Here is a 26,697-nt window from a genome sequence, read left to right as displayed (position 1 = left end):
ACCAAGGTTATGGGCTTCTGAGACAGGAATGATGTTAATGCTTTCTACAGTTATGGGAAAGGCAGGGGAGGAACAGGGTTTTGGACATGTTAAGTTTGAAGTGACGGCTGGACATCCAAGTAGAGATGTCTTGAAGTCAGGAGGAAATGTTATACTGCAGAGAGGGAAAGCGATCAGGACTGGAGATGTAGATTTGCAAATCATCCATTTAAAGGTGGTAATTGAGGCTGAGTGAGTGAGTTCTCCAAGGGAGTGGTTGTAGATGGAGAGTAGAAGGGGACCCAGGACAATAATTTGAGGGATACCCACAGTTAAAGGGTGGGAGCCTGAGGAGGAGCCCACAAAAGTGACTGAGAATGAGCAGCCAGAGAGATAGGAGGAGAACCAGGAGAGGACCGTGTCAGTGAAGTCGTCGAGGTTGGATGTTTCCAGGAGAATGGGGCAGTCAGCTTCAGAGGCTAACACACCACAAGCCAGTTGATTATCTATTTCAAACCAGCTCTACAAATATGGCAGATTTTAAAACATTGATGAAACTATATATTTATATAACACTTTTCATATAAAAGGAAAAAGGCCTCATCAGAACCACTGAGAGAGAACTATTTTTGACCGAAGTCAACTCTAGTGAATTGTGGTCATGGAGCATTGGATTTACTTTAATGAAGTAAAGTGAATTTCTATATCTTTGCATATCTGAAGAGCCTCTAGATCCAGTTAAAAATTCAGGTGGTGTGAATGATTAATTCCTCCCTCACTATTTAGTGGGATCTTTAAAGTTGGGTTAGTATCTTCCCATTGCAATCATTTTTATTCTGCTCAAATGCTAACAAAATGACAAGCATATTTTTAAAAGGGGAATTTCCCAAGGAAGTGTTCTTGGTGGCTTCTGGGTATTGAATGTTAGTTTCATCTGCTTCTGAATAATCTACTCCACCATTATCCCATTTTGCCATTTTCAAGCAGGAAATATTAAGTACAAAATCAGTGACTCCTGAGAACCAACAAATCTTTGCCCAATGTTTTATTACCTGACCACAATTGGCAGAACTTGAATAGGAAAAAGCACCACAAGAACTTCAGCATTCCTGAAGGTAAAACAGGTGTGAGAGGAACTCAAGGAGCCCATTTTACCTAATGCCAATTAGCCAGTCAGTCACGCAATGATTTTGCATTTATTGAGCACTTACTGTGTGCAGAAACATGTTGGTAGACATGTTACCTACCTACAGACATTGATCGTGTTTTAACATTGAAATGTTAGTCAAAGATGGACTTAGGGATGAGAATAGTGTAAAATAATGGGAAATTAGTAAGGTGCAGGCCCAATTCACACTTAGTTCAGTGCTCTGTACTAACACTTCCCCACTCTTCAAAGCCCTACTGAAAGCTCACCTCCTCCAGGAGGCCTTCCCAAATTAAGCCTCCCTTTTCCTCTGCTCCTCCTTCCCTCCCCATCCCCTATTGCTCCCTCCCTCTGCTCTACCCCCCCCACCCCACAGCACTTGTGTTTATCTGTACGTATTTATTATTCTATTCATTTTATTAGTAATGTGTTTATATCTATAATTCTATTTATTCACATTGACGCTGTTGATGCCTGTCCACTTGCTTTGTTTTGTTTTGTTGTCCGTCTCCCCGCTTCTAGACTGTGAGACCATTGGGTAGGGATTGTCTCTGTTGCCGAATTGTAAATTCCAAACATTTAGTACAGTGCTCTGCACACGGTAAGCGCTCAGTAAATATGATTGAATGAATTTCCACCCAGCTGCAACCCACAGCCTCCCACACTGCCATTTTCCTCCTCTTTACCTCTTTCTCTTCAACCCTTTTCTCTTTCCGCCCAACTATCAGGAAGGGCCATGGTGGAGTATGAGAACTGAAAGTAGCAACACCAATGATTTTTGACAAGCATATCCCATAGGATGACTTGGTACTCCGAGAGTGGAATCTTCTAGAAATATATACTCACTATCACCCATTGACCTTCTCTAGAAAGGCTCCCCTGGTCACAGGAATTACTTGCTCTCCCTACAAACTTAATATTAGGACCTGGGTTTTAATTCCGGCTCTACTACTTGTCTGCTGTGTGACCTTAGGCAGGTCACTTAACTTCTCTGTACCTCAGTTACCTCATATGTAAAATGGGAATTAATACTGTGAGCTTCATGTGGTACATAGACTGTGTCCAACCTGATTAGATTGTATCTACCCCAGTAGTTAGTACAGTGCTTGGCACATAGTAAGCGTTTACAATAAAAAAATCACTGGGAACTAACTTTGCCCTTTGGAGAAAATAGACTGCATGATAAAAGGAGCTTATTTCCATAGTGTATTTCTATTCTCACTTTTTGTGAATTCCAAGTAAGCATGAAATATCCTAGCTCAGGTAGCCAGTAACCAAGGTGATAGAACAGTCCTTTCTCTGGGTTTTTGTTGAGCAGTGTTATTGCTCAACCAACAATTTGAACAACATGCTTTAAATATATTGCCAGCTTTGGTGTTGGTGTAGTACCAAATGCACTACCCTCGGAACCAGGAATCTTGGGTTCTAATCCCTATCTCACCTATGGCTGGCTAATGTGGTCAAAGGTGGCACACATATTTAACAATGTACTGCACATTTTTCTGCCTAACTGCTCACTGCTGCACTCCACAACTCCATGGTAATGTGACTGGCAGAGATGAAAGGGATGCAAATGGTGCTATGAAAGCCCTTAGCACTAATCAGTCAATTAATCAATAGTATTTATTAATCACTTACTATGTTCAGTACCGTACTTGTTCTTGGTTCTGAAGTCTCAGAACCGTAGCTCATCCATCTTTGTGTCAGGAGACTCTACCAATATATTTCCTGAAAGGAATGACTATTTACACTTTTTCTGTCTCACCTCTTTGAAGAACACACAATTGCTTAGGAAGAACAATTTTGTGAAAGTAGAAGGGCACAATTTAACATGGGTCCACAGCGTAGAAATTAGTAATGTCCCTCCAAGATCAAATCATTTTGAATGATAGAAATGGGAGGTGCTATAATCCTGTGAGAAGCAGAGTATATATACAAAATTATGTAATTATCAGATAATACATTTTGCTTAATTACATCTTGCAATTTTGCCAGTTCCTTCACTGAAAGTACAAAATACCACAGGTAATCATATTCACCATTAATTCAGTTCCGACAATAACATAGTGTTAAGGTCAAATTGATTGTAGTTTCAATTGAATGATCAACTGAAACTTTGCCAAAGGTAATATCCTTGGACAGTATGACATTTTCACCTCCTAGAGAGTCTGAGCTGATATCCTATCTGGATTTTGCATGTTACTTATCAACCTGGGGTACATCTAAGAAAGTCTTTGCCCAGACTGACCTCTGTGTGCTTCAAAATGCATCATTTCAGGAATCCTATTTGCTATGCTTCTACAGATGTGGTGGCTTGCCCTTTAGTATTCTTTTGACACACAGTTTGTGAAATGCTGTATGGACTATCACCAGAGTCCTTCCTGTTAGGCTGATCACAAGTTATTCTTCTCTCTTTTGGATTCAATATTAGCAAAAGAATGTTTTTGACCTTTCCTAGTTGCGTTATTTTGCAAAATTTCTGGCGTGGGATGAAGGATCCTTCACACCGTCTCATTTGCATTTTTCCTCATGGGTCTTGTTAATGAACACAATGTGAGATCCAATGCATGAAGAAGTCACCAAAGTCGATATCCTACTTTTACCAAATTTTATCAATTTTTGCCAAAATCATGCATAATTATTCATTTACTCAATTATGGATAAGAATAAGCAATGTCAATGTATTTGTATCGGATCAAATAGGTTCTATCATAGGGTAGCTGACAGTTCCATGGATGTAGAATGAATGTGTCAGCCCTTCTTTCTACATGTCAGAGATAACCACCAAGGGTGAGATAGAAGCTCTTCTTTTATGGACTTTCTGGAAACCCTATGGCCTCCACAGTTTCATGGCTTTTAATACTGTTTCTCCATTTTTCTGCCACTTCAGAATGCACCATCAGTGAATCAGAGAAACAGGGAGCACGTTAATAATGTTTTAAAAAGTAATGTGACTTTTTCCCATATATATCAAATTGTTATTTTTACCTTAATCAATAGTATTGATTAATCATGTACTGTGTACAGAGCACTGTACTAAGTGGTGTCTTCATATATTTTTGAATTACGCTTACCATTTCCTTAGCAAGCTTACATAAAGAATGGTCAATCCTCAGGTTTTATATAGAACATTGTAGGTGTCAGTTGGTGTGTCCCCTGTCTGATAATGATATGGAACTAAACATTTTTATGTCTGTTTTTTTTTTTTTTCAATTCCTAAATTTTTGTCAAGAAGTGTCCCACCACCATGGTTTCTGTAGCCAAGTTCTCCAGCTTGGATACTGCACCAAAGTTGTTTTGGGCCTGAAAGGGGAATGAAAAGCTCTGAAGAAAGTTGGGGTCTCAAGCCCCATCCCTCCCCCAACTCCCTACCCCACCACCACTCCAAAAGAATAGCTCTAGAATGGTGGAAAATCAGCAAACTTCTATAAAATGTCATGTGCGTGACAGCATATATGTCTCATTCATTCATCCAATCATATTTATTGAGCACTTACTGTGTGCAGAGCACTGTACTAAGCGCTTGGGAAGTACAAGTCGGCAGCATATAGATATGGTCCCTACCTAACAACAGGCTGATATGCTTTGGCAATGAAAAATGAATCAAGGATTCCCTATCTTCCAATATGTGCAAAATGAGCTATATGAGAAAACACCAGAGTTTTAAGAATGGAAACCAAAGATATTGTTGTTATTGTTGAAATTGATTTCTGCACATTATGATACTATATACATTATATACAAACCTTAAGGAATCTCCATCACAGTTTGTGTGTTTTGTTTTGTTTTTTTTTTATATTCGTTTCTTTCTCTCCAGAATGAGATGAATGCCTTAGCTTCATCGGGACTGTTTTTCAAAGATGGCAAAAAGCGCATTGATTACATCTTGGTATATAAAAAGTCAAGTCTGCAGATAGAAAAAAGGAGCACATTTGAAAAGAATCTTAGAGCAGAAGGCCTGATGCTAGAAAGAGAGGTATGTTACTTTACTTCATTAATTCCATGGTGAAATCTGTCTCTGGCTTGCAATAAATCAAAATAACAGAAATTGAGTTCCCTTCGGACTTTCAGCCCATTGCCTTTTCCCATGATTGGATCAGATTTTATTAGGCATAAATGAGGCACTTCTAGTGCTTTTCCACTTGACGGTTGCCGGGTTCCCATTTATAAAATATTGCTGCAGTGCCTTGGTAAATAGATAATGATCTCAGACTCCCAGTGGGAGCTTCTGCTACTCTGAACTAGCATAAATTGCCATTATGCTGTTTGTGCCTTTTATGAAGCCGATGTATAATTTAAAGTTTGTTTGTTAGCTTGGACTTTTTTCATGCCTTTCAGACCATCGTTTTTGGTGCCATTTGTGTTTTAAAAGAGCAGAAAGTAAGATACCTTAGGTAATAAAAGGTCATGTATAAATCATTGTTAAATTAACAACTCCTTTATTAAATCAACATCTTAAATCCATGGAATTGAGAAATATATCTTCCAGAAAATGATAATTATTATTATTATGGTATTTGTTAAGCACTTACTATGTACAAAGCACTGTTCCATGCGCTGGGGAGGTTACAAGGTGATCAGGTTGTCCCAAGTGGGGATCACAGTCTTAATCCCCATTTTACAGGTGAGGTAACTGAGGCACAGAGAAGTTAAGTGACTTGCCCAAAGTCACACAGCTGACAATTGGCAGAGCTGAACCCTTGGGATTTGAACCCATGATCTCTGACTCCCAACCCCATGCTCTTTCCACTGAGCCACACTGCTTCTCAATAATAACTATGGTATTTGTTAAATGCTTACTATGTGCCAGACACTATTCTAAGCTCTGGGGTGGACAAGCAAATCAGGATGGACACAGTCCCTGTCCCATGTGGAACTCAGTCTCAATCCCCATTGAGGTAACCAAGGCTCAGAGAAGTAAAAGGACTTTCCCAAGGATGCACAGCAAACAAGAGGCAGAGCAGGATTAGAACCCATGACCTTCTGACTCCTAGTTCCATGTTCTATCCACTGTGCAGTGCTACTTCTAAATCTGGAATAGAAATCTGCTATACATGTGGATTCAGAAAATTATCTTTACTTCTCTTGATTTGCTGGTTGGGTTATTATATTCTCTTTTTGTGAAAAGGTAATAGCAGATATTTCATATTTGCGATCTGAGAATCTCAGCATACTGGGATAGTATTTGGATGCCCTCGAAAGAATAGTTCCCCAGAGTAATGGTTTTAAAGGTCAGGAGAATGAGGCACAGAATCTTTATTGGACATTCTTCTGGGAATTTTAGATCACTTAACTAAGAACTCTGTCATCTAGTGGGAAGAAAACCAAAGTGGGATTTGTTCATTTGTGACTTCCAACTTACTTTCTGCATAAGTTTGTGCAAGTCACCTATTTGCATGCAGAGGTACTCATCTACAAAATGACAATGTCTCATCTTTAGGGAATGATGGGAAGAATAAATAAATGGATGTAATAATTCATTTGGTGGGTGTTATGTTCATTCTGAATAGAGCTGAATAAAATCATGGCACACTCAGTTTTCTTTTCCATGGGGAATGGTAGTCAGTTTTCCTGCATCTGCAAGGAGAATAGATCCACTTTCTCTGATGTCTAGAAAAGAAGAGAGAGGGATTAACAAGGGCACTGGAGGACCAGGGAGGTGACAGCTTCTACCACCCAGAAAAAAACAAGTTAGGAGATTCAAAATGAAAAACTTTGTAGCTGCATCTGCACTTGACATTTCAATTGCAGCTGACAACAACAATTGAGTTGTTTCCATTTAGGGATTCTGCGCCAAAGCACCCTCTGTTTAAAAGCAGGAAAATCAGAATGAATTCACAATCAGTCCCTTGCAAGCTGGGTCTCCTAACTAATTAAAAACCTAACAGAGTCCTCTTGGAAATGGTTTTGTCTATATCCATCCTTCCTCGATCATGATTTAAGGTGAAACTCTTCAGAAGTCTGCACCGTTCCAAGAGCTTTAGGAGGAGAATGATAATCCCTAATCAGACTGTAGATCAAGAGTGAAAAAATAATCTACAAACTCCTGTAGATAGTCCTAAATGGCATTTATTGGGAGACCAATTGAAAAAGTACTGTTGAGAAGCCTTTTTCAGCAAAGAAGAAAAGATGGTATAGAAAGGTGGAGGGAGAGAGAAGTACAAAAGGTGGAATGAGGATAACTAGGAAAAATTATTTGGTCTGTTTAGTGTCTATTAAACTATACACACACACACACACACACACATATATATATATACATACATATATATACTTCTCTTACAAATCATGGTACGCCGTTTATGCCGAATATAAGTACAGTTGAATGAATGGTTTCAAAGCATGAAAGATATGACAAGGGTATCAGACAATGCAGGCAATGTTCAGGAGGAGTGCAGACAGTATTTTTTTTTCCAAGTGAGCAGGGCTAGATAGAAGAAGCTCTGAGGCCAGCTCTCTCTCTTGCTGAACAAAACTTATTAGAGGCATCATCCTCTTCCCAGGAAACTAGGAAAAAGACTGAAGGAGAGAAAGAGAGAAGGAAAAATGTACTTTGGTGATGTTCCCTTTTTATTTCTAATGGAAAATATTGCAAAAGTGAGTCATGTTCAAATGAATTCTTTCGAATCAAAAAGGTAATACACTCAGCCATACCCTAACATGAGTCTTCCCAATACATTTTGACATGAACCCTGTTTTGGTGCAGCAGGACACAGAGTAAGAAGAAATGTTTTGTGCGTGTGCACATATGTGCATGCATAAAATATTTCTTCTAAAAATAAAGTAATAATGTTACTATTACCACCACATCTGAGAGCAATAGAGTATCAATTTCCTCCAACAGTGCCAACTACAACCACAGGCACGGCCTTCCTATGTTCTCAAAATTAAGCTGGCCTCATGCTGCAGGAGTTTCCTGTCCCTCACTAGGCTGGGCCAAGGACTGAAGTGATTTCCGGTGGTATGGGATTGGGCAGGATTTATCCTGTGTGGCATACCTGAGGATTTTGGTATCAGGGGATTGGTTGTGACTCAACCTAAAAGAGAACATCTCAGTAGGTCAGTCAATGGTATTCATTTATTTTTATGGTATTTGTTAAGCACTTACTATCCATCTGCCAGGCACTGTACTGTGCACTACGGAAGGTACAAATTAATCAGACTGGACACAAAACCCGTCCCCCATGGGGCTCACACTTTTAACCCCCATTTTACAGATGAGGTAACTGCAGCATGGAAAAATGAAGTGACTTGCCAAAGGTCAGACAGCAATCAAATTGCAGAGTCAGGATTAGATCCCAGGTCCTTCTCACTAACAGGCTCGTGATTTATCCACTAGGCCGCAGCTGCTTCCCCAAGAGCTTACTTGTGCCGAGTTTTGTACTGAGTGCAATGGGAGTGTGCAAAACAATCAAATTTGTAGATGTTATCCCTACCCACAAGGAGGAAGTGAAGCAGAGTGGCCTAGTGGAAAAGGGCATAGGCTGGGAGTCAGAAGACCTGGTTACTTAGCTCAGCCACCTCTCTGCTTTGTGACCTTGAGCAAGTCACTTAACTTCTCTGTACCTGTAAAATGGGGATTAAATCCTCCTATCTCTGATTTCGACTTTGAGGCCCTGGTGGGACAGGGTATAGGGCCAACCTGATTATCTTAGTAAAGTGCCTGGAACATATTAAGTGCTTAACAAATACCAAGTACTTAGCGAGTCTAAGCAGGAGAGAGAACAAGTATTGAATCCCTGTTTTACAGATGAGGAAACTGAGGTTCAAAGAAGTTAATAACAATAATGATTGTGGTATTTCTTAAGTGCTTACAGTGTGCCTGTTCTAAGCTCTGGGGTAGATACAAGATAATCTTCTAATCTCTGTTGGGTAGGGACTGTCTCTATATGTTGCCAACTTGTACTTCCCAAGCGCTTAGTACAGTGCTCTGCACACAGTAAGTGCTCAATAAATACGATTGATTGAATGAATGAATAATCAGGTTGGACAAAGTCCTTGTCCCATATGAGGCTAAGAGTCTTAATCCCTGTTTTACGGATGAGGAAGCTGAGGCACAGAGAAGTTTATTGACTTGCCCAAGGTCACAGCAGACAAGTGGCAGAACTGGGATTAGAACTCAGGTCCTCTGACTCCTATCTTTCCACAAGACCACAGTGTTCCCTAGTGGAATAATATCATTATTATTATTACTACTATCATTATTGTATTTGTTAAGTGCTTACTATGTGTAAAGCACTGCTCTGAGCTCTGGCATAGATACAAGTTCAGTTAGATGCAGCCCCTGTCCTACATGGGGCTCAAAGTGTAAATAGGAGGGAGAAGAGGTATTTAATCCCCAGGTTACAGCTGAGAAAACTGAGGCACAGAGACACAGTGACTTGCCAAGGTCTCACAGCAAGCAATTGTCAGAGCCAAGATTAGAGCCCAGGTGCTTTGATTCCCAGGCCCATGCTCATTTCACTAGGCCGGAAGTAGGAGTAGTGGTATTTTTTGAGTTTCTGTTTTGTGCCAAGCACTGGGAAAAGTACGTAACAGAGCAAATTCAGTCCCTTGGGTTTATAATCCCTGTATGGAAGGACACTGTTCTGTACCGAATAAGTGCTCGATAAATACCATTTATTATTGATAGATCAATCGATTGATACTTAGAAAAGAAAAATAAATCATAGACCCAGGACAGCAGTATGCACACTTAGCACCCTTGCAAAGGAATGATATTGAGTGTCAGGTAGAGAACAGAAAAAGAACCATCCTCTTTCCCACTTCCCCCTGTCTCATGTTCCTACCACCAACCCTGGCCTTCATGGATTTAAAACAACACATTATTTTTCTACACAGAATTGGATTCAACCAAAATAATTAAATTCATTCACTCAATCATATTTATTGAGTGCTTACTGTGTGCAGAGCACTGTACTAAGTGCTTGGGAAAGTACACTGCAGCAATAGAGACAAGTCCCTGCCCACCACAAGCTCACAGTCCAGAGGGTACTAAGTGCCACACACAACTCCCTGCAGCTCTCACATACTATATGCTCTATTACTTGGATCTGTGGCATTTGAAACCTGCCTCATAACTAACCCCACAGCACTTACGTATCTTTAAATTATATATTATAAATTACTCATATTATAGCCAGTCTCCCCCTCTAGACTGTAAACTCATAATGGGCAGGGAGCGTGACTGCCATTCTGTTGAGGCCAGCGTAGAATGTTACAGTATATGCTGGCTTATTCCTTTTACTCCATCTACACTATGGGTTTGATAGAGTAATTAAGAAATTCACAGTGTCTGTATGGAATTTTTAACAACTCCATCTTCATTGACGATTTCACTGAGAGCTGGCAGTGTGTGTTAGGAAGAATGACCTTAGATATCTTTTTTGGGCTGGGAGATATGGACCTATTTCTGAAAACATTTGGTACATATTGAGAAGCAGCGTGGCTCAGTGGAAAGAGCATGGGCTTTGGAGTCGGAGGTCATGGGTTCAAATCCCGGCTCTGCCGATTGTCAGCTGTGTGACTTTGGACAAGTCACTTCACTTCTCTGTGCCTCAGTTTCATCTGTAAAATGGGGATTAAGACCATGAGCCCCCTGTGGGAACACCTGATCACCTTGTAACCTCCCCAGCACTTAGAACAGTGCTTTGCACATAGTAAGTCCTTAATAAATGCCATCATTATTATTATTATTATTATAAGCACTTTACTATCTGATAAACACTGTGCTGAGTTCTGTGGTAAATGCAAAGCAGTCAAATTAGAAATGATCTCTGTCCCAGTGCACTTCCAGGCTGTTTTTTTTTTAAAGCCAAAGCTAAAGCTTGTAACTGTTGCTCTGCTTTCTAAGGAATAAAACCATTCCTCTCTTTTGCCCATAACACCAATATTTCAGAGCATGAGATAGGTGAGTGGAGCTGAGATAGGACAAGAGCAGTATGGTCACCAGTCTCTGTTGAACAATCAAGTCTGGGTTTGTGTTTCCTGCCCAGGACCAGGGTTTCTTTCTGTGGGTGTTGGGAAGGGGAAGGGGGGCCCCAAAGAGGTTGATGGAAACAGCAGGAAAGCCAGAGGTCATGGGTTCAAATCCCACTCCCCCACTTGTCAGCTGTGTGACTTTTTTTAAGTCACTTCACTTCTCTGTGCCTCAGTTCCCTCATCCAAAAAATGGGGATTAAGACTGTGAGCCCCACATGGGACAACCTGATTACCTTGTAACCTCCCCAGCGCTTAGAACAGTGCTTTGCACATAGTAAGCGCTTAATAAATGCTATAAAAAAAAACTCAAGAGAGAGACCAGACTGGACTGCTGTCCAGGGCAGGAGGATGGGGAGCTGAGATCAGAGCCTCACCGAGGCATTATAACATCACCAATCCTGGAGTTGTGACATCATGACACCAGTCTGCTAGCCATCCCCTCCAAGTCCCTCACCAATGCCCAATTGACTGTGGCTCTCTAATGACTTCAAGATTTCAAAGATCTAGGAATTAGCCACTAGTGAAAAAAACATTGCAGACTACAAGCTTGTTGTGGGCAGGGAATATGACTGTTAATTGCTATATTGTACACTCCCAAGCACTTAGTACAGTGCTCTGCACACAGTAATCACTCAATAAATATGATTGAATGAATGATGTACTTGGACTAATGATGTTGGGTATCACACTATAGCCATTTATTTGTGGGGTGTTAGCATCCAACAGAATCGATAGTTTCAGTCAAGTGGTTATTAACTTTTAATTCTAAGTAGGCATTCAGTTCAGATTCTTGTAATTTCGTTTATCAAGTGTAGCATCCATGAGGACCCTAAGAACCATATTATACATCCTTCTTTTCAGGTAGCCAAATATGACAAAAGCAGTATTCACATAGGTGATTTTAGAATACAGTTATTTTAAATATTTGTCACTGAAACTCTCCCGGTGATGTTCTTTTAATGTCAGTATCTCTCTAGAGGAACTCCATATGTTTGACATTACATAAATGATTTCAGCCAGATGGGTAACAACGGTAGTGAAACCTGCAGGTGTGTGTGAAAATAACAAGAAAATATGATACCAGTAACAGATGGGCTCCAGCTGCACCAAGTATGTAGCCCAGCTGTGAGTGCTTATTATGTGTAGAAATCTGAATTGCTAAGGAATTGGCTAAGATTATCCAGGGTCAGAGTTTATACACTAATGAGTTTATTACGGTGGAAGAGAAGTCAGGAGGAGAACATTGAGTAATGCAATGTTTTATTGTGTCTGGATTTAACCAATTCCCCAGTTCAAAACTTAACCTGGCCATGCTTCTGGTCATTTGGGTAGTGCAATAAGAGGTATAAGAGGAGTGTAAAATGAAAGTAAAAATCAAGCTCCTCTCATTAAGGATCTTGCAATCCAATGGGCAAGAGAGGGTAGACAGAGAGGTGCAAAAGGATTTAAAATTGTTAAACTGAAAAAAAATGGAAAGATGGATAAATAAGTGAAAGAATAAGTGCCTTAGTAATAGAACATATAAAACAATATGTACTTTGTGTTAAAGGGATGCTCAGATTTGCAGTGATGATGTTTGTCCTCCATTTCATTGCAGCCTGCCGTTACCAATAATGACATCATGTTTGTTAAAGTTCACTGCCCTTGGGATACGTTGTGCAAGTATGCAGAAAGGATGAATATCAGGATGCCCTTCAGGTACCATCCTACTCATTTCCTTTTTTTTTTTTTGTATGGACAATTGCTGTCATTCATTTTTTCTGAAGTACTTTCCTATGCGTGTGTCTAAGGGAACCCTCTCTGTTCAGATGTTCTACTCATCGCAATAATCTCTTCTCTTAATTTAATCTCTTAAATTTCTTCCATTTAATGGTACAGGGCTAATCTACCTAGTATAAATCTCAGTAGGAGAAAAAAGCTCTACCAGTCTTCCTCATAACAATTTGCACACAGATCTGGGGTACGGTCCAATAGGATGTTTTTGATGTAATTTGGATATTCTCTTTTACTGTTTTCCCTGGGCTATGAATGCCTACAGCCATCTCTTCTTGTAAACATTCCTGGAGCAAGAGCATGGACTAATTCTCCGTGGTGGACTTAGCAACTACAAAACATCAAAGCTCTTGCTATTCCTCCCCTCCTTCTGGAGAGCAAATCACTAACACGATACAAGTGATTGAGCAGAAATGTCGCCTGAATCTCCGGAGTTCCCACTGCTATCCACAGAGGGAGGAAATGCAATCGTTCCTCTCCTTGTTTGTGTGTACACAGTATCACTATGCGTACAGACCGAGTAAACAATGAGACTCACAGTACTTGATGATGTTGAGGTGGTCTGACAGTGCATTTCCAGAGAATTCTCCAGGGATGGGTAGTCACCACCTATTCCCCCAAAGAGCCTAGGTTTGCTTCAGAGAGGGACACATGGGAAGCACATCGTGAGTGGCTGAGCCAGTCTTGTGGAACCAGACTCAATAAGCTCAATCCCTTAAAAAAAAAATAAAGGAGGATTTTGGAAAGGGAAGATGGGGATTGCTCATTTCTCTTTAATGGCAAGAGATGTGTTTTCACATTCTAAAAGCTGAAGTTCAGTAGAATAGCTGTAAATAACTCCCAAGATATGTCAATGCAGCAGGCAATTAATGAATGCTGTTGATTTATTAATTGTTAAGGGGCCATGTTAGAGCGCTTAGTACACCATCCCTGGAAGAAGGCTGCAGTGAGGAGATGAAGACAGGGAAGATGTTCAAGGGACTGCTCAAGTCAGTGAGCTCTTCCTCCATCAAATTATGAGGAAATGACTTGCGATTTTGAAAACACTGGCATAATTTCATTCTACTAGACAAGGCAGAAGTTAACTAATCATCATTACCTTTGCAGAAACTAAACATTGTGTTTTCATGCCTAATTCAGGTTATGTGAACTAGTTCTTTGCAGCCTTCATTTAGATTGCCAAGGTTTTAGATCCTCTCAAGCAAGTCTAGACCCTCATTCATTTTTATAAATTTCAACACAGTGGTATCAGTGGATTTATTAAAGTTAATAGCACATCATCTGAGGATGATGATGATAATGATGGAGGACTTTTGACTAGGCCAATCTCTATTAATACTGATTCACTGGAACAGTTTTGAGGACATAACACACAGCCTTGGGAGTAAGGTACAGGATATGTTTCCAATCTTCTGGAATGTTCTTCTATTCCAGAAAATCCTTCCATCTCAGCAACTTCAGAATTCTACAAAAGGACAGCAGCCTAGCTTCTCTTGTCTTCTGATAGCTTCTCTGGAAATATTTGGAACTTGTTGTCATTGTTGTAGTTCTCAAACCTTGCTTTACTTTGGCTGTGCCTAACTAAAGAAAAAAGGATATGTAATGGAGGAAACAGATTTTATTAGGCAAAACCTATAAAACCAGCTAATGTTGACAGCCAAAACAAGATAGGGTTATGCATGAATATCCACCAGGATGTCCAGTTCCTGACAATGCTGTCTTTTCATCTGTAATAGAGATTTGAGAGCCACCAGTGAATTGGATTCCCAGGCACGTAATACAATATTCTGCACTTAGTAAGCACTCAGTAAATACCATTGATTGATTGATTATCATGACTCCTGACCAAAAATGTATGAGAAGAGTAAGAAATCCATCTTGGTTACTTTTCAGAAAAAGCCTCAGTCAGGCCCTAAGTTTCATATGAAATCTGAGAGTCTAGAAGGCACCAATAAAATGTCAATCAATTAACAGCACTGCTTGCTGCCAACTGCAAAAAGCCAAAGTGGGCCTGAAACCTGGTCACAAAATCAAGTCCAGTTTCTAATTTATCCAATAATTAATCAGTAGTATTATTGACCACCTGTGGAGCAAAGCACTGTACTAAATGTTTAGAAGAATAACAGAAAATCAGTAGACTTGGACCTTGCACGCAGGTTGACAGTCTGGTTATTGCTAGTCTTAAGTTCAAGACCCTAACTTGGTCCTTTTCTTCAACTGAGAAGCATTTTATCTGTTCAAACATTTTAAATGCTACCAATGGTGAATTTTATCCAAGTGGGCAAGTGTGGATGAAATTGAGTACATCAATATCAGTGATACATAAATAATATGTTCCAGAACCTCAGTATTCTGCTAAGTTGCCAGGGAAAATTTGTTTTGCTTAAAGAGACTCAATAGTAAAGTATTGCAGCTGTACACTTTAAGCATTCTTTCATTTTTTCCCGCTCTGCTTATCCTAGTCAAGAGTGGGCTTGGTCTTTGTGACTGGGCAGTAGAGACATCAGCTTAAGACAGAGATGGGGGACTTTTTCTGAAATAGGGTGCTTAGACCTAAGCCAATATGTCTATATACAATCCACCATTCACTTCCAAAATAAGTACTTATTATTACATGGATGGGAGGACTGGTATTGAGGTATGTTTCCCATGCCTTCTGTGGAATACCACCTATTAATTGGAACAGCAATATGCTTTAAAAGTTCCTCTTCTTTGTTTCAGTAGTTGAGAAATGTCCTTTGAGCTCAACTAGAAAATATTAAAGTTATTTCAAAGGCCTCCCATTCTCTTCTGAACGAAAGATTTTCACCCAGGGATCAACTGTGAGAGCAAGTCCTTTCTCCTTTCAGAAGTAGAGCTGAAAGGATGAGTTACTTGAAATCACTTGATCATGACAAGTTTTTTATGGACCTGTTGATGGATTTAACCAAAATAAAATGCAGAATGAGAGAGTAATTACAGATTCAACAAAATTCTATACTTTTTAAGCATGTAGTTATTTTCAGCTCATTTGGACACCAAGAATCATGTGAAGTGAGGTGGCCTTGTCTAAATCTCTGATGTCCAGGTGACAGTTCCACAAGGTGACTGCATTGCCCTGATTTGAATTGTGAGTTCTGAGGTCCAGGATCCAGAACAAGGCAGGTCTGAGGTTCTGGACCCCTGGCAGTGTGAGCAAATTAGCCAAAACCCAAGCATGTTCTTAGGTCAGACAAATATCTGAGCTGCACTCAGATTTGGGGCTGAATTGGATTTTTGGAAACTACTCTAGAATAGGTTCCCTGTTCTCTTTAAACCAGATCCATGTAGGAAAACAGACCTAGAATTGAGAATCAGAAGAGATGGAAATGTCTTTGAAGTGAACCTAGTGTTTATCTGACTGGATTCACTGAGCATTACCTACCTGAATCTAAGATGATTCAGGATACATAAGAACTGCAGTTGAGCTCTTTGCAAACTAGGTAGCTCAAGAAACAGAGCTTTTTAGTACCCCTAAATCCAAACCAATTTTGGCCAATTGATCCGTTATGGGAAATAGTTCCACCCAAGGGAAAAGACAGTACAAAGTAATCATAAAACAACAAGGAAAAAAGTTGTCAATTAAGTGGCTTTGCTCATTTTAAAAGTTAACACATGCACTTCAGTGGCTTCTTTCCACTCAATTCTCATACTTTTGTTGTTCTCCTAAAGTATAATGCCATTCTGTATTATGTTAACATCATATCTCAGCATCCAGCAGATGCACAGCCTTGGATTAGGAAATATTAAAGATCAAATATGCCCCACCATTCAAAGAACTTACAGTTTAATAACAAAAGCTACAATTTCATCCACAGCTTTTATACATTATTTTCTTTTCAATGTCATTTTTTTTTTCATTTTTACCACCACAAATGACTTTCCTTTTTTTCATTTTCCTCATGAAGTTATTGCTCAAAGACTTGAAAAATGGGTACATTTATTTCATTCCGGTGGTGTAGAAAATAAATTGGACCTGTGTATTTATCTTTCATTTTTAAAGATAGAAAAGTGAACTGTGTCTTTCATGTGTTTGCTCTTCCACCATTGCTTCTTCTTTTCCCAGTCATGTATCACTTACTGTTAATGTCCTTTTGAAAAGGTAAAGTACTGATTTTTATCTCCTACTGACATACTGTGTCTAGAAATCTCAATTTTACCTGAATAAGGTTTTAAAACAAATGTCCTTTTTGGAAGTGTTTTGTGAATCCTCTCAACCAAGGAAACATATCCATATATCTCAATCTTCCCTCCCAAAGATTCAACAAAGGGTAAGCCAATGAATACAAACCTGCTCAATCAATCAATTAATAAAAAAATTTATTGAGCATTTGCATGATGGATAGCAATAAAGAGGACCTGGCTTCTAATAATAATTAATAATGTTATTTGTTAAGTGCTTACCATGTGCAAAGCACTGTTCTAAGCACTGGGGAGGTTACAAGGTGATCAGGTTGTCCCACGGGGGCTCACAATTTTAATCCCCATTTTACGGATGAGGTAACTGAGGCACAAAGAAGTGAAGTGACTTGCTCAAAGTCACACAGCTGACAGTTGGCAGAGCCGGGATTTGAACCCATGACCTCTGACTCCAAAGCCCGGGCTCTTTCCACTGAGCCACGCTGCTTCTCCAAATACTTGAAAGTAGGCTCTAGTGAGTCTCACACAGCCAAAAAAGAATGTACACAACCTTTAGGCACCTAGAGGAAAAAGATAATCTTTCCATTTTATTAAAAGTTATTAATCAGTAGAATTCATTGAGTACCTACTGTGCTCAGAACACTGTATTAAGTGCTTGGAAGATTATACTAGAAGTAGAATCAAGAAGTGATGTTATTTATCACCAACTGTTTCAAATTCACAGGTAAGGTCAATCTTATCTGAGTCTTCTTAATTGTTTACCAGGAGCATGGGAACCTAAATGTCTGAACCTATAATTCTCTTGAATATTGTCATTGCCCTTTGCACATTTGTCTTTTTTTCTCCACTGATTTCTGCTATTCTTTCAGGAAAAAATGTTATTACACTGACTGGAGGAGCAAAACGATGGGCAGGTTGGTGGGTGATCCATATAGCTACTAATAATCAACATTTAGTTATTTGCAAGAAAACCAAATTCAACCACATTAGCAGTTGTAAATTTAGCATAATAGGAAATGCAAATGAAAAATTTGAAGTTTTTTTTAATTTCCATAAAAATAAGGAATTAAATGATCTTGATGGCCCATTGTTCTTTTCATTTTTGTTTTTAAATGATACAACCTTCCACCACATTTCCACAATAGATTGCAGGATTCAGAAGGTCCCTACTTGAGATAAAAAGTAATGAGACTGGGGAAGGGAAGGAGGATTAAGGGAATTTTGTAAATGCAGTTCCTACTCTTAGAAAATATAGGGGAATTCTATTGACAAAAACCATTTGGGCCTTGAATTAGCTGCTTATTCTGTCAACACAGAGCAAATCAGCAAATTAATGACTCAGTTGTCCATATTCTGTAGACCGTGGAGATCCAGATTTCCTGTTACACCTGAATTCAATGAGTAATATTTGTGGCTAGGCTGCTGTGCACAGAGCATCAAAATAAGCACTTGAGAGAACATTATAGAGAAAATACATAGTCCTTGTCCACAATCTAACATTCTGGAAAACACCTTCCTTCCTAAACCCATCTATAACAAGACATCTCTGTCTTTTGTGATTGCAGTAATAATATTGAGATTTTTTAAGCTCTTATTATGTGGCAAGCTCTGTACTAAATCTTTAGTATAGAGACAGGGTTGACCACAATACATAATCCGTGTCCCACACAGAGCTTGCCATCTAAGTATGAAGGAAAGCAGGTATTGAATCCCCCATTTTACAGAGGAGGATACTGATGCACAGAGAAGTCAAGTGATTTGCCTGAGGTCACACAGCAGTTGTGTCAGAGTCGAGATTAGAACCTAGGTCCTCGACTCCCAGGCCTCTGTTCCATTAGACCATGTTGCTTCTTGCAGAGAAATTAATTGACTAAAACTAAAATGACAGAATATGGCTATAGATGTCATTGACCTTATTTCACTTCAGGAAATGACTTTCTTGGAAATTGCTATATCAATAGGTGATTGGCTTTGGGGGGAAATATAAGTTATGCTAAATTGATCAATTGACAAAACAAGTCCCACAGTAAAAACTGCCTAAATACTATTACTACTACAGCCACAAATGAAGAGTTAGAAAGAGGTGGGCCTGGATCATCAAATATATGGACTGCCACTGTAACACAAAGCTCAAACCAAAACTTTTGGAGAACTGAAGTTTGAGTCAAGAGGGCAATTTATTACCTCAAAACCTGTATTCTTAATCTTTCCTTTATTCAACTGAGGGAGAAAATGGAAAACAGAAAATTTAAAAAAATTAGGAAAATAACAATGCACATGACAAAACTCCATATCTAAATCTAGATTTTTCTCCCCTAATTCTCAAATCAGAGATATTTACCTAATCATTTAAATCAACCCTCTTACCCTTTGGGGTTTTCTTTGCCCTTTAGAACAACATCATAGGAAAAGTTGCATCTAGCTATCAATTTCAATCAATCAGTGGTATTATTTGAACACTTATATTGTGCAGAGCACTGTACTAAGTGCTTGGAAGAATACAATGCAACAGGATTGGTAGACACATTCCCTGCCCACAAGGAACTTAATGGTGCACAGAGGAATACAGACATTAAAATAAATTATGGATATGTACATAAATGCGGTGGGGCTGAGGGCCAGATGGATAAAGCATGCTAATGTAAGTGCAAGGATGCTGCAGAAGGAAGAGGGAGTAAGGAAAATGAGACCTGAGTTGGTCAGGGAAGGCCTCTTGCATGCGATGTGATATTAATGTGTTCATTGGACACATTTTGATGTGTACATTGGAAACATTTAATGTGTTCATGTGTCCTATGTGTTCATTGGACTGACATTGTTTTTCGTATTCCAGTCTAGAAATTAGCAATGCCTTTTTGCAAACCAAGATTGCTAAGTGCCAAAATGAGCCTTTTAGTGTTAGCCCTTTACAATAAAAAATTTTGGAATCATATTTGAAATAATTGAAAATGTAAATTTACAACTGCTTTTCTTTGCGACCTCATCATGCACGTGCTTGCTTCATGTTAATGTAAATTAATTACATTGCTAGCATAAGAACATAAGAAATGCCATTATTGGGTCAGACCCGTGGCCCATCCAGCCTTGTATTCTGTCCCTCATAGTGGCAATAGGATGCTTGGAGATATTTTTGACGGTTGCTTTCCTTGACATTAATCCTAATATTTAGGAATGCTCCATCTAAAAGTGCCTTTTTCCCCACTACATCCCTAACTACCCCTTAACACATTATGAACCACTTCAACCATGTATTAATCTCAAGTCCGAACTCCTTTTGAACCTATTTATCTTCTCTGCCTCCACAATCTTCCTGCAATAATGGATTCCATGCGTTCATCTATATGAAGAAGTATTTCCTCCTGTTTGCTTTGATTCCATCACTCTTTAGTTTCAATAGGTGACTTCTCATCTTGAGGTTGTCAGATTCGGTGAGCAACAATTTTATGTTCATCCTGTTCAAAACTTCCATGATTTTCTTAGACTTCAAACATGATCTTTCTCAGCATTTGTCTTTCTGACAGAAGTGTTCTTTTATTCTGTGCACATAAGGAAGTGTCACCATTCCCAGATTATTTGCGTGCCCTCACTTGTTCTTTCTGAACTTTTCTCTGCCCTTCTTGATATTTGGTGATCAGAGCTTCAAGAATTCTTAATATTCTAGGTTTGGGCAGCCTAAAGACTAGAGCTTAGAACAGTGCTTTGCACATAGCAAGCGCTTAACAAATACCATTAGTATTAGTATTATTATTTGTGTTGTGGCAAAAACTATATCTTGTTTTTTTTCCTTTCCCCTCCCTGATGATATCCAGCATTTGGTTAACTGCTGCCACACACTCTGCTGGTGTTTCAAAGAGGAGTCAGCAGTGAGTCCAAGATTTGTTTCCTGAGGTTGTGAATGATAGCTTCAACCCCATCATCATGTAATTGCAATCTGTATTATTTGATCTTACACTTGCTCACAAAGAGATAATTGTCTGCCATGTTTCTGCTGTCTCATGCAGCTTTTTGAGAGCCACCTAGAATTTATCACCACTTTCCTGACATTTTGCAAACCAAATGAGCTTACTTTATTTTAACTGTAATTATTGATATTTCACTTTATACTCTTTTACAGATCATTTTTGAAGAGTTACACAAAACTAGATTTTTAAAAACTCACATCTACTCCTTCCTGAAAAGTGTCCATTTTATTCCTACCTTTAGTTTCTATCTTTTATCTAGTTTTCTATCAGCATAGAACATTCCCTACAATCCCATGATGGTTTAGATTTTTAACAAGCCTTTTTTTAAAAAACGGCATTTGTCGAGTACTTACTATATGCTAGGCCCCATACTTAGCACTGGGATAGATACCAGATAATTAGGTCAGAGAGAGCCCCTGTCCCACATGGGGCTCACAATCTAAAGGGTGCGAGAGCAGATATTTAATCCCCATTTTACAGATGAAGTAACTGAGGCACAGCAGAGTTAAGTGACTTGCCTAAGGTCACATACAGCACACAGGTGGTGGAGCCAGGATTAGAACCCAGGTCCTGTGACTCCAGGCCTACAGTATTCCACTAGACCACACTGCTTTCATGCTGCCTTTGGGGTGAAACCTTGTCAAAGGCCATATGAAAAATCTGAAGACATTACTCCTGCCTGTTGTTTTCACTCTAGAATCTTGTTGAAGCCTTATTATTATTATTATTATCATTGCATTTAAAGTGCTTACTATATGTCAAGCACTGTGTTAAGCACAGGGGTAGATATAAATTAATCAGATCAAGCACTGTCCCTGTCATTCCTGGGGCTCACAGTCTAAGGAGGAGGAAGAACAGGAATCGAATTCCCATTTTGCTGATGAAAAATAATGAGACGCAGAGAAGTTAAGGAACTCGCCCAAGGTCACAAAGTAGGTGTCTGTCAGAGCTAAGATTGGAGCCCAGTCTTCTAACTCCCAGTTTGAGGCTCTTTCCAGTAGGCCAATTTGCTCCTTCGAAGAATTTCTTCAGTTGAAAAACAGTTTTGCCATTCAGAAACCATATTGCTTTTTCCCTGTTTGCATTTTCCAAGTGATCAATCAGTTAATCAATCGTATTTATTGAGCGCTTACTGTTTGCGGAGCACTGTACTAAGCGCTTGGGAAGTACAAGTTGGCAACATATAGAGACGGTCCCTACCCAACAGTAGGCTCACAGTCTAGAAATCAGTTGATCTAAACTTAGTTATAGACTTTATGAATTTGTCAAGTATGAAATTGATCCATAATTCCAATAATTTTCTCTGGAAACTTTTTTACAGATGGGAATTGCAGTAGCAACCTGCTGGTTTTCAGTTACAATGGCTGGTTGAAATGACAGGTTGCTGACCTTTGCCAGATGTACTACAGCATCCCTTCTGAGTACCATTAGAATTCTTAACTGGATTCCATCTGGTTCAGATGATTTGCTTACATCTAGTTTATCTGTTTTATATAAACATCCCTCTAGGTTGCCACAGTTTGATCCAGCTCCTCTTACCTGACATTAAAAACTCTTTGGGTAAGGGGATCATTCCAATATTTCCATCTGTCAAAACAGACAAAAAGGATTTATTGAGCCTCTCAGTTACCTCCTTTTTCATCCTTGATTAAACATTTTAGCCAATAATCTCCAATGGTCCCACCTGAGCTGAGTACCTGAGCTGACTTGTGGCATTTAAGATATTTGATGACTCTCCTGGAGAAATAATTTGTTTTGGAGTTTAGAAGTAAAAGTAGCTGGGTTTTGTTATAAATTTAAATTTTGTTCCTTCAAAATTTCTGAGAAAAGTGAAATACCTTTTGCTGTTGAGTGACTTTATTTTTTCCCCTAGTAAAAATCTCAGATGTCTAGAATTATCAACTCTAATTAATTCAGTGTCACAAGAAAGTTGGAAATTTTAATGTATAATAATTTTGAATGTAGATACATAATCAGGAAAATTTGCAAGTTAATACATTTTTATACCAAAAATAAAAATGTATATGCGTATACATTTTTATTTCAAATCAGAAAATCATCTTTTGCTTTTTATCACTTTATGAATAAAAATCATTCTGACTGTGCAAATGAATGTTTTGAAAAAGTACTTAAAGTTACTGGAATTTCTTTTATTCTTTGTAGAGTTTTAATTTGGGGTTAGTGTTAAAAAATCACACTAGTAAAAAATAATTCATTGAGGAAATTGAGTATTGTGTGGTTTTTAAAAATCTGTCGAGTAAACTTCCTGATATTTTAATATGATGCAGGATTAAGTTTATTTTCTTTTCACAATTTTACATATATTTTACCAATTTATACTTATGCAAATTCATTGGAATATTGATATTTGTGAATATTTGGATTAAATGATGAAGATCAGTTGAAATGAAGGGAGAAAGAAGGTTGGGAAGCTTTTGGATAAAGTAATTTGAATAGGAAAGATAATTTTACCTTTCATTTGAGATCACATTTTTCTATTTCTATGAAAGTATTTTGTGTACAAATCAGTTTAAAATATAGAAGTGGAGAAATTCCACACAGGTTTAGCCATGATACAATAAATTGTTGTATCATCAGTGGTTGTGTTATGAGGTATGTTTCCCATAAAACTACATACAATTAGACTCTGTTACAGAACTAAACCTAACAGCTAGCACACTCCAATCTTGTTTGCTCCTTCCATTCCCATAACTTTGGCCAAGGTGGGTTGGTGGGGTTCCATGGTGGGATGGGAAAGGAGGGGAGAAAGTAGTAGCTGTGATGGCAGCATCTGTTTATATGATTAAAATATAAAGAAAAAAAAAAATATATATATATATATGTTGGTGTGGAGAGGGAAAGAGGGAGTGTTTCCAAAGAGAATTGTAAGCACAAGTTCAGTGTGCATGAAGTGGGCAGAAAGGTCCCTGGGAGCAGAGAAGGCTGGAAGAAGCTGAAGAGGAAGGTGTGAGAAGGATATACAGGGTTATTTGTACTTACCTCTACAGTGTACTAGTTTCCATAATATCTTAAAAAAATCTTTCACAATAGGATTAATGTTGAATGTGGTTCCATGATATTAGGAGTGGATCCCTTTTCAGAAGTACATTCCCCTGAAATGGGGACTAAACTAGTATGGGTGGGGTTGCACCAAACATTAAAGGATTTCCTATTAACCCCTCAAAATATATATTCAGAAGGGCTTCATCACCTCAAAGGGCAATTCTTGGGGGATGATGAATAAAGTGAGAGGCATAATGATGATTGACCCCTAAATAACTGGAACTTGGTCTTTACTGCTCAGTCAACTTAATAAATATAAAGTCAGAATTTATCTCATCCCGTGAGACAATGAGTAGAACTATATTTTTCAAGCAAACAATCACTTTACATCTGTGATCTTGAATGAAAATTTATAAAATGGAGGTGTTCATTTCTAGATTTTGATAAATTATTTTCTAAGATTTTCAAAAGTTTCTTGGCTTATTCCCATTGGCCTTTTCTGATTATAATGAATAATATTTTAATACACAACTTAAAATGCATTTCCAAGTATTTACTGATTTCATTATATTCTAGAATGATAATTAATCCAAATTGTTCACTTTAATGAACGTATTTTTCTGCAAAGAGCAAAACCAAGTATGATGGGGTAAATTGCCCTGAATAATTATAGCTATAATTTCATTTCACTGCTTGAAACTCCAGACCAAAATTACTTAAATGTATAGATAGATATGTCAATAAGCAATAACATAATATTGCTTATTAGAATTTAATTTTCCTCTTCAAAAATGTTGGATGATAGAAAACTTTGTTCATATTCATTAGTGTTCATTTTGTTGCTCCAGTAGAAAAGATGTAGCATACGGAAGAGGAAAAATGTTACTGGTTCCATTATTTTTTATGGTATTGCTATGTGCTAGGTACTATACTAAGTGCTGGGATAGAAACAAGCTCATTAGTTTAGACACAGTCCATGTTCCACATGGGGCTCATGGTCTTAATTCCCATTTTACAGATTAGGTAATTGAAGCACAGAGAAGTTAAGTGATTTGCCCTAGATCACACAACAGACCAATAGCGGAGTCAGGATTAGAACCCAGGTATTTCTGATGCCCAGGCTCATGCCAAATCCACTAAGTCACAGTGCTTCACGAACTCTAATCTGGATGTTATGACCTCTAACTCAGCAGTCTTTGAAAGTTTAAAAGTTTAGACTCCAGGATAGAGTCACATAATTTTCCTTATATATGCATTTGCATATCTGATACAGGCATGTTCCTTTGATAGTGGTGAAAAATAAACAGAATCCATGTCTGCTTATAAATATGGGTTAGGGAAATCTGCTTGCATGTAATGATTACAATTTAGGCAAATGTTAATCTAACTTTTCTGATCTCTGAACTTCCCTGGTATGTTGAATGTCGATCTGTTTCTTTATCATTTTCTCTCCTGGGCCTTTTTAATTAGTAAAAGCAGCAAATCAGGATCAAGTAATTGGATTTGGAAAAGCTCTGCCAACTGAGCTTGTGGTTATGCTGCAATTCAAGTTCACAATTAGAGTACAGTTCTTTATTTAACTTTGAGTTAAACCTGAAAAGTGAGGTGGGTCAAAAATCCACCAAGATCTTTAAACCTACCTAAGACATTTAGATTGTATTAGCAGTCACTTCTGTAGCTGTATTATTAAACTATGAGCCTGTCTTCTTTGCCCACAAAAACCTCTCTCTGATTTTACAGCAGGCTCAGGTTCACCAAGATTGGGTTGATTGCATAAGGACTGCCTGAACACTCAAAGCAGATGTACTGGGGATGGCTCACTTGCTGTTGAAGAAACAAGAGATTTGTCCTATTAAGAAAGCAAAAAGACTAGCAGAGATTATTTAAAAGTCTGTGATGCAAAAGTAGCTGTAGATGGATTGAACGTGGCACCCTGCTCTCATTGTTCAGAGGGCCATTTCTCTCAGCATTGTGATGCTCCTCTCCCACCCTTCCTTCCCAAGAAATGTGTCTCTCACCCCTATTCCATGATATGGTGGCATGTGCTTGGGAAATCATTTGATCACTGAAAATGGTGTCTTATTGTGATTTCTGCTTTAAGAAATCAAAATTTGGCTTCTCTGACACATGAGAACTATGTGCAGTCCCAGTTAGCCTGTGAAACATAACTCTGAGATTTTGCTCTGTCCCAGTTTGCAGAGAAACATGCGAGAACTGAAAAGCTGGCTACCCAGAAACCCAATGAAGCTTGACAAAGAAGCCCTGCCTGACCTGGAGGAGACAGACTGTTACACCGCTCCCTTCAGCCGGGCTCGCATGCATCAGTAAGTGCAAAGCAGGAGAAATGAATGTCATTTCTGCACACCTAAAAGACTTTATCTTCCTCTGATGTTCAAAAAGATATCTGACCCCCACAGAGCATATTGATGGGATTTAATCAGTTTGTGGCGTTCCCTGAACTGTGTTCCTTCACAAAAGGCCTCTGCTGGAATATTCATATTTAACCTGGTATCTGAAAAGCACGGTTGAGTCAGCATTGGTTTGGAAGTTCAACAAAAACGTCTTTATATTGTGCAGTTGAAATGAAAAACCCAGTGTTTAAACTCAATCCCCTATTTAGACATACTGGCCTTCAAGATGGTTCCCATGGGGATAGATATTTTAGGAACTGAATTTGCACAGAGGCAGTGGTAC

General features: G+C 38.6%; 1 protein-coding gene across 1 annotated transcript in view; it reads left to right on the top strand.

Moving 5' to 3' along the window:
- ANO3 (anoctamin 3) overlaps nt 1-26,697 on the top strand; it is a 399,349-nt gene that overhangs the window by 285,632 nt on the left and 87,020 nt on the right. The window contains exons 5-8 of the mRNA XM_038764098.1: nt 4,944-5,102; nt 12,705-12,805; nt 17,908-17,952; nt 26,196-26,327. Coding sequence (XP_038620026.1) covers nt 4,944-5,102; nt 12,705-12,805; nt 17,908-17,952; nt 26,196-26,327 — 437 coding nt within the window. The remainder of the gene's footprint in view (nt 1-4,943; nt 5,103-12,704; nt 12,806-17,907; nt 17,953-26,195; nt 26,328-26,697) is intronic.

The sequence above is a fragment of the Tachyglossus aculeatus genome, chromosome 22 (assembly GCF_015852505.1).
Source record: "Tachyglossus aculeatus isolate mTacAcu1 chromosome 22, mTacAcu1.pri, whole genome shotgun sequence".
NCBI classification, from domain to species: Eukaryota; Metazoa; Chordata; class Mammalia; order Monotremata; family Tachyglossidae; genus Tachyglossus; species Tachyglossus aculeatus.
This window is presented reverse-complemented; position numbering and strand designations above follow the sequence as displayed.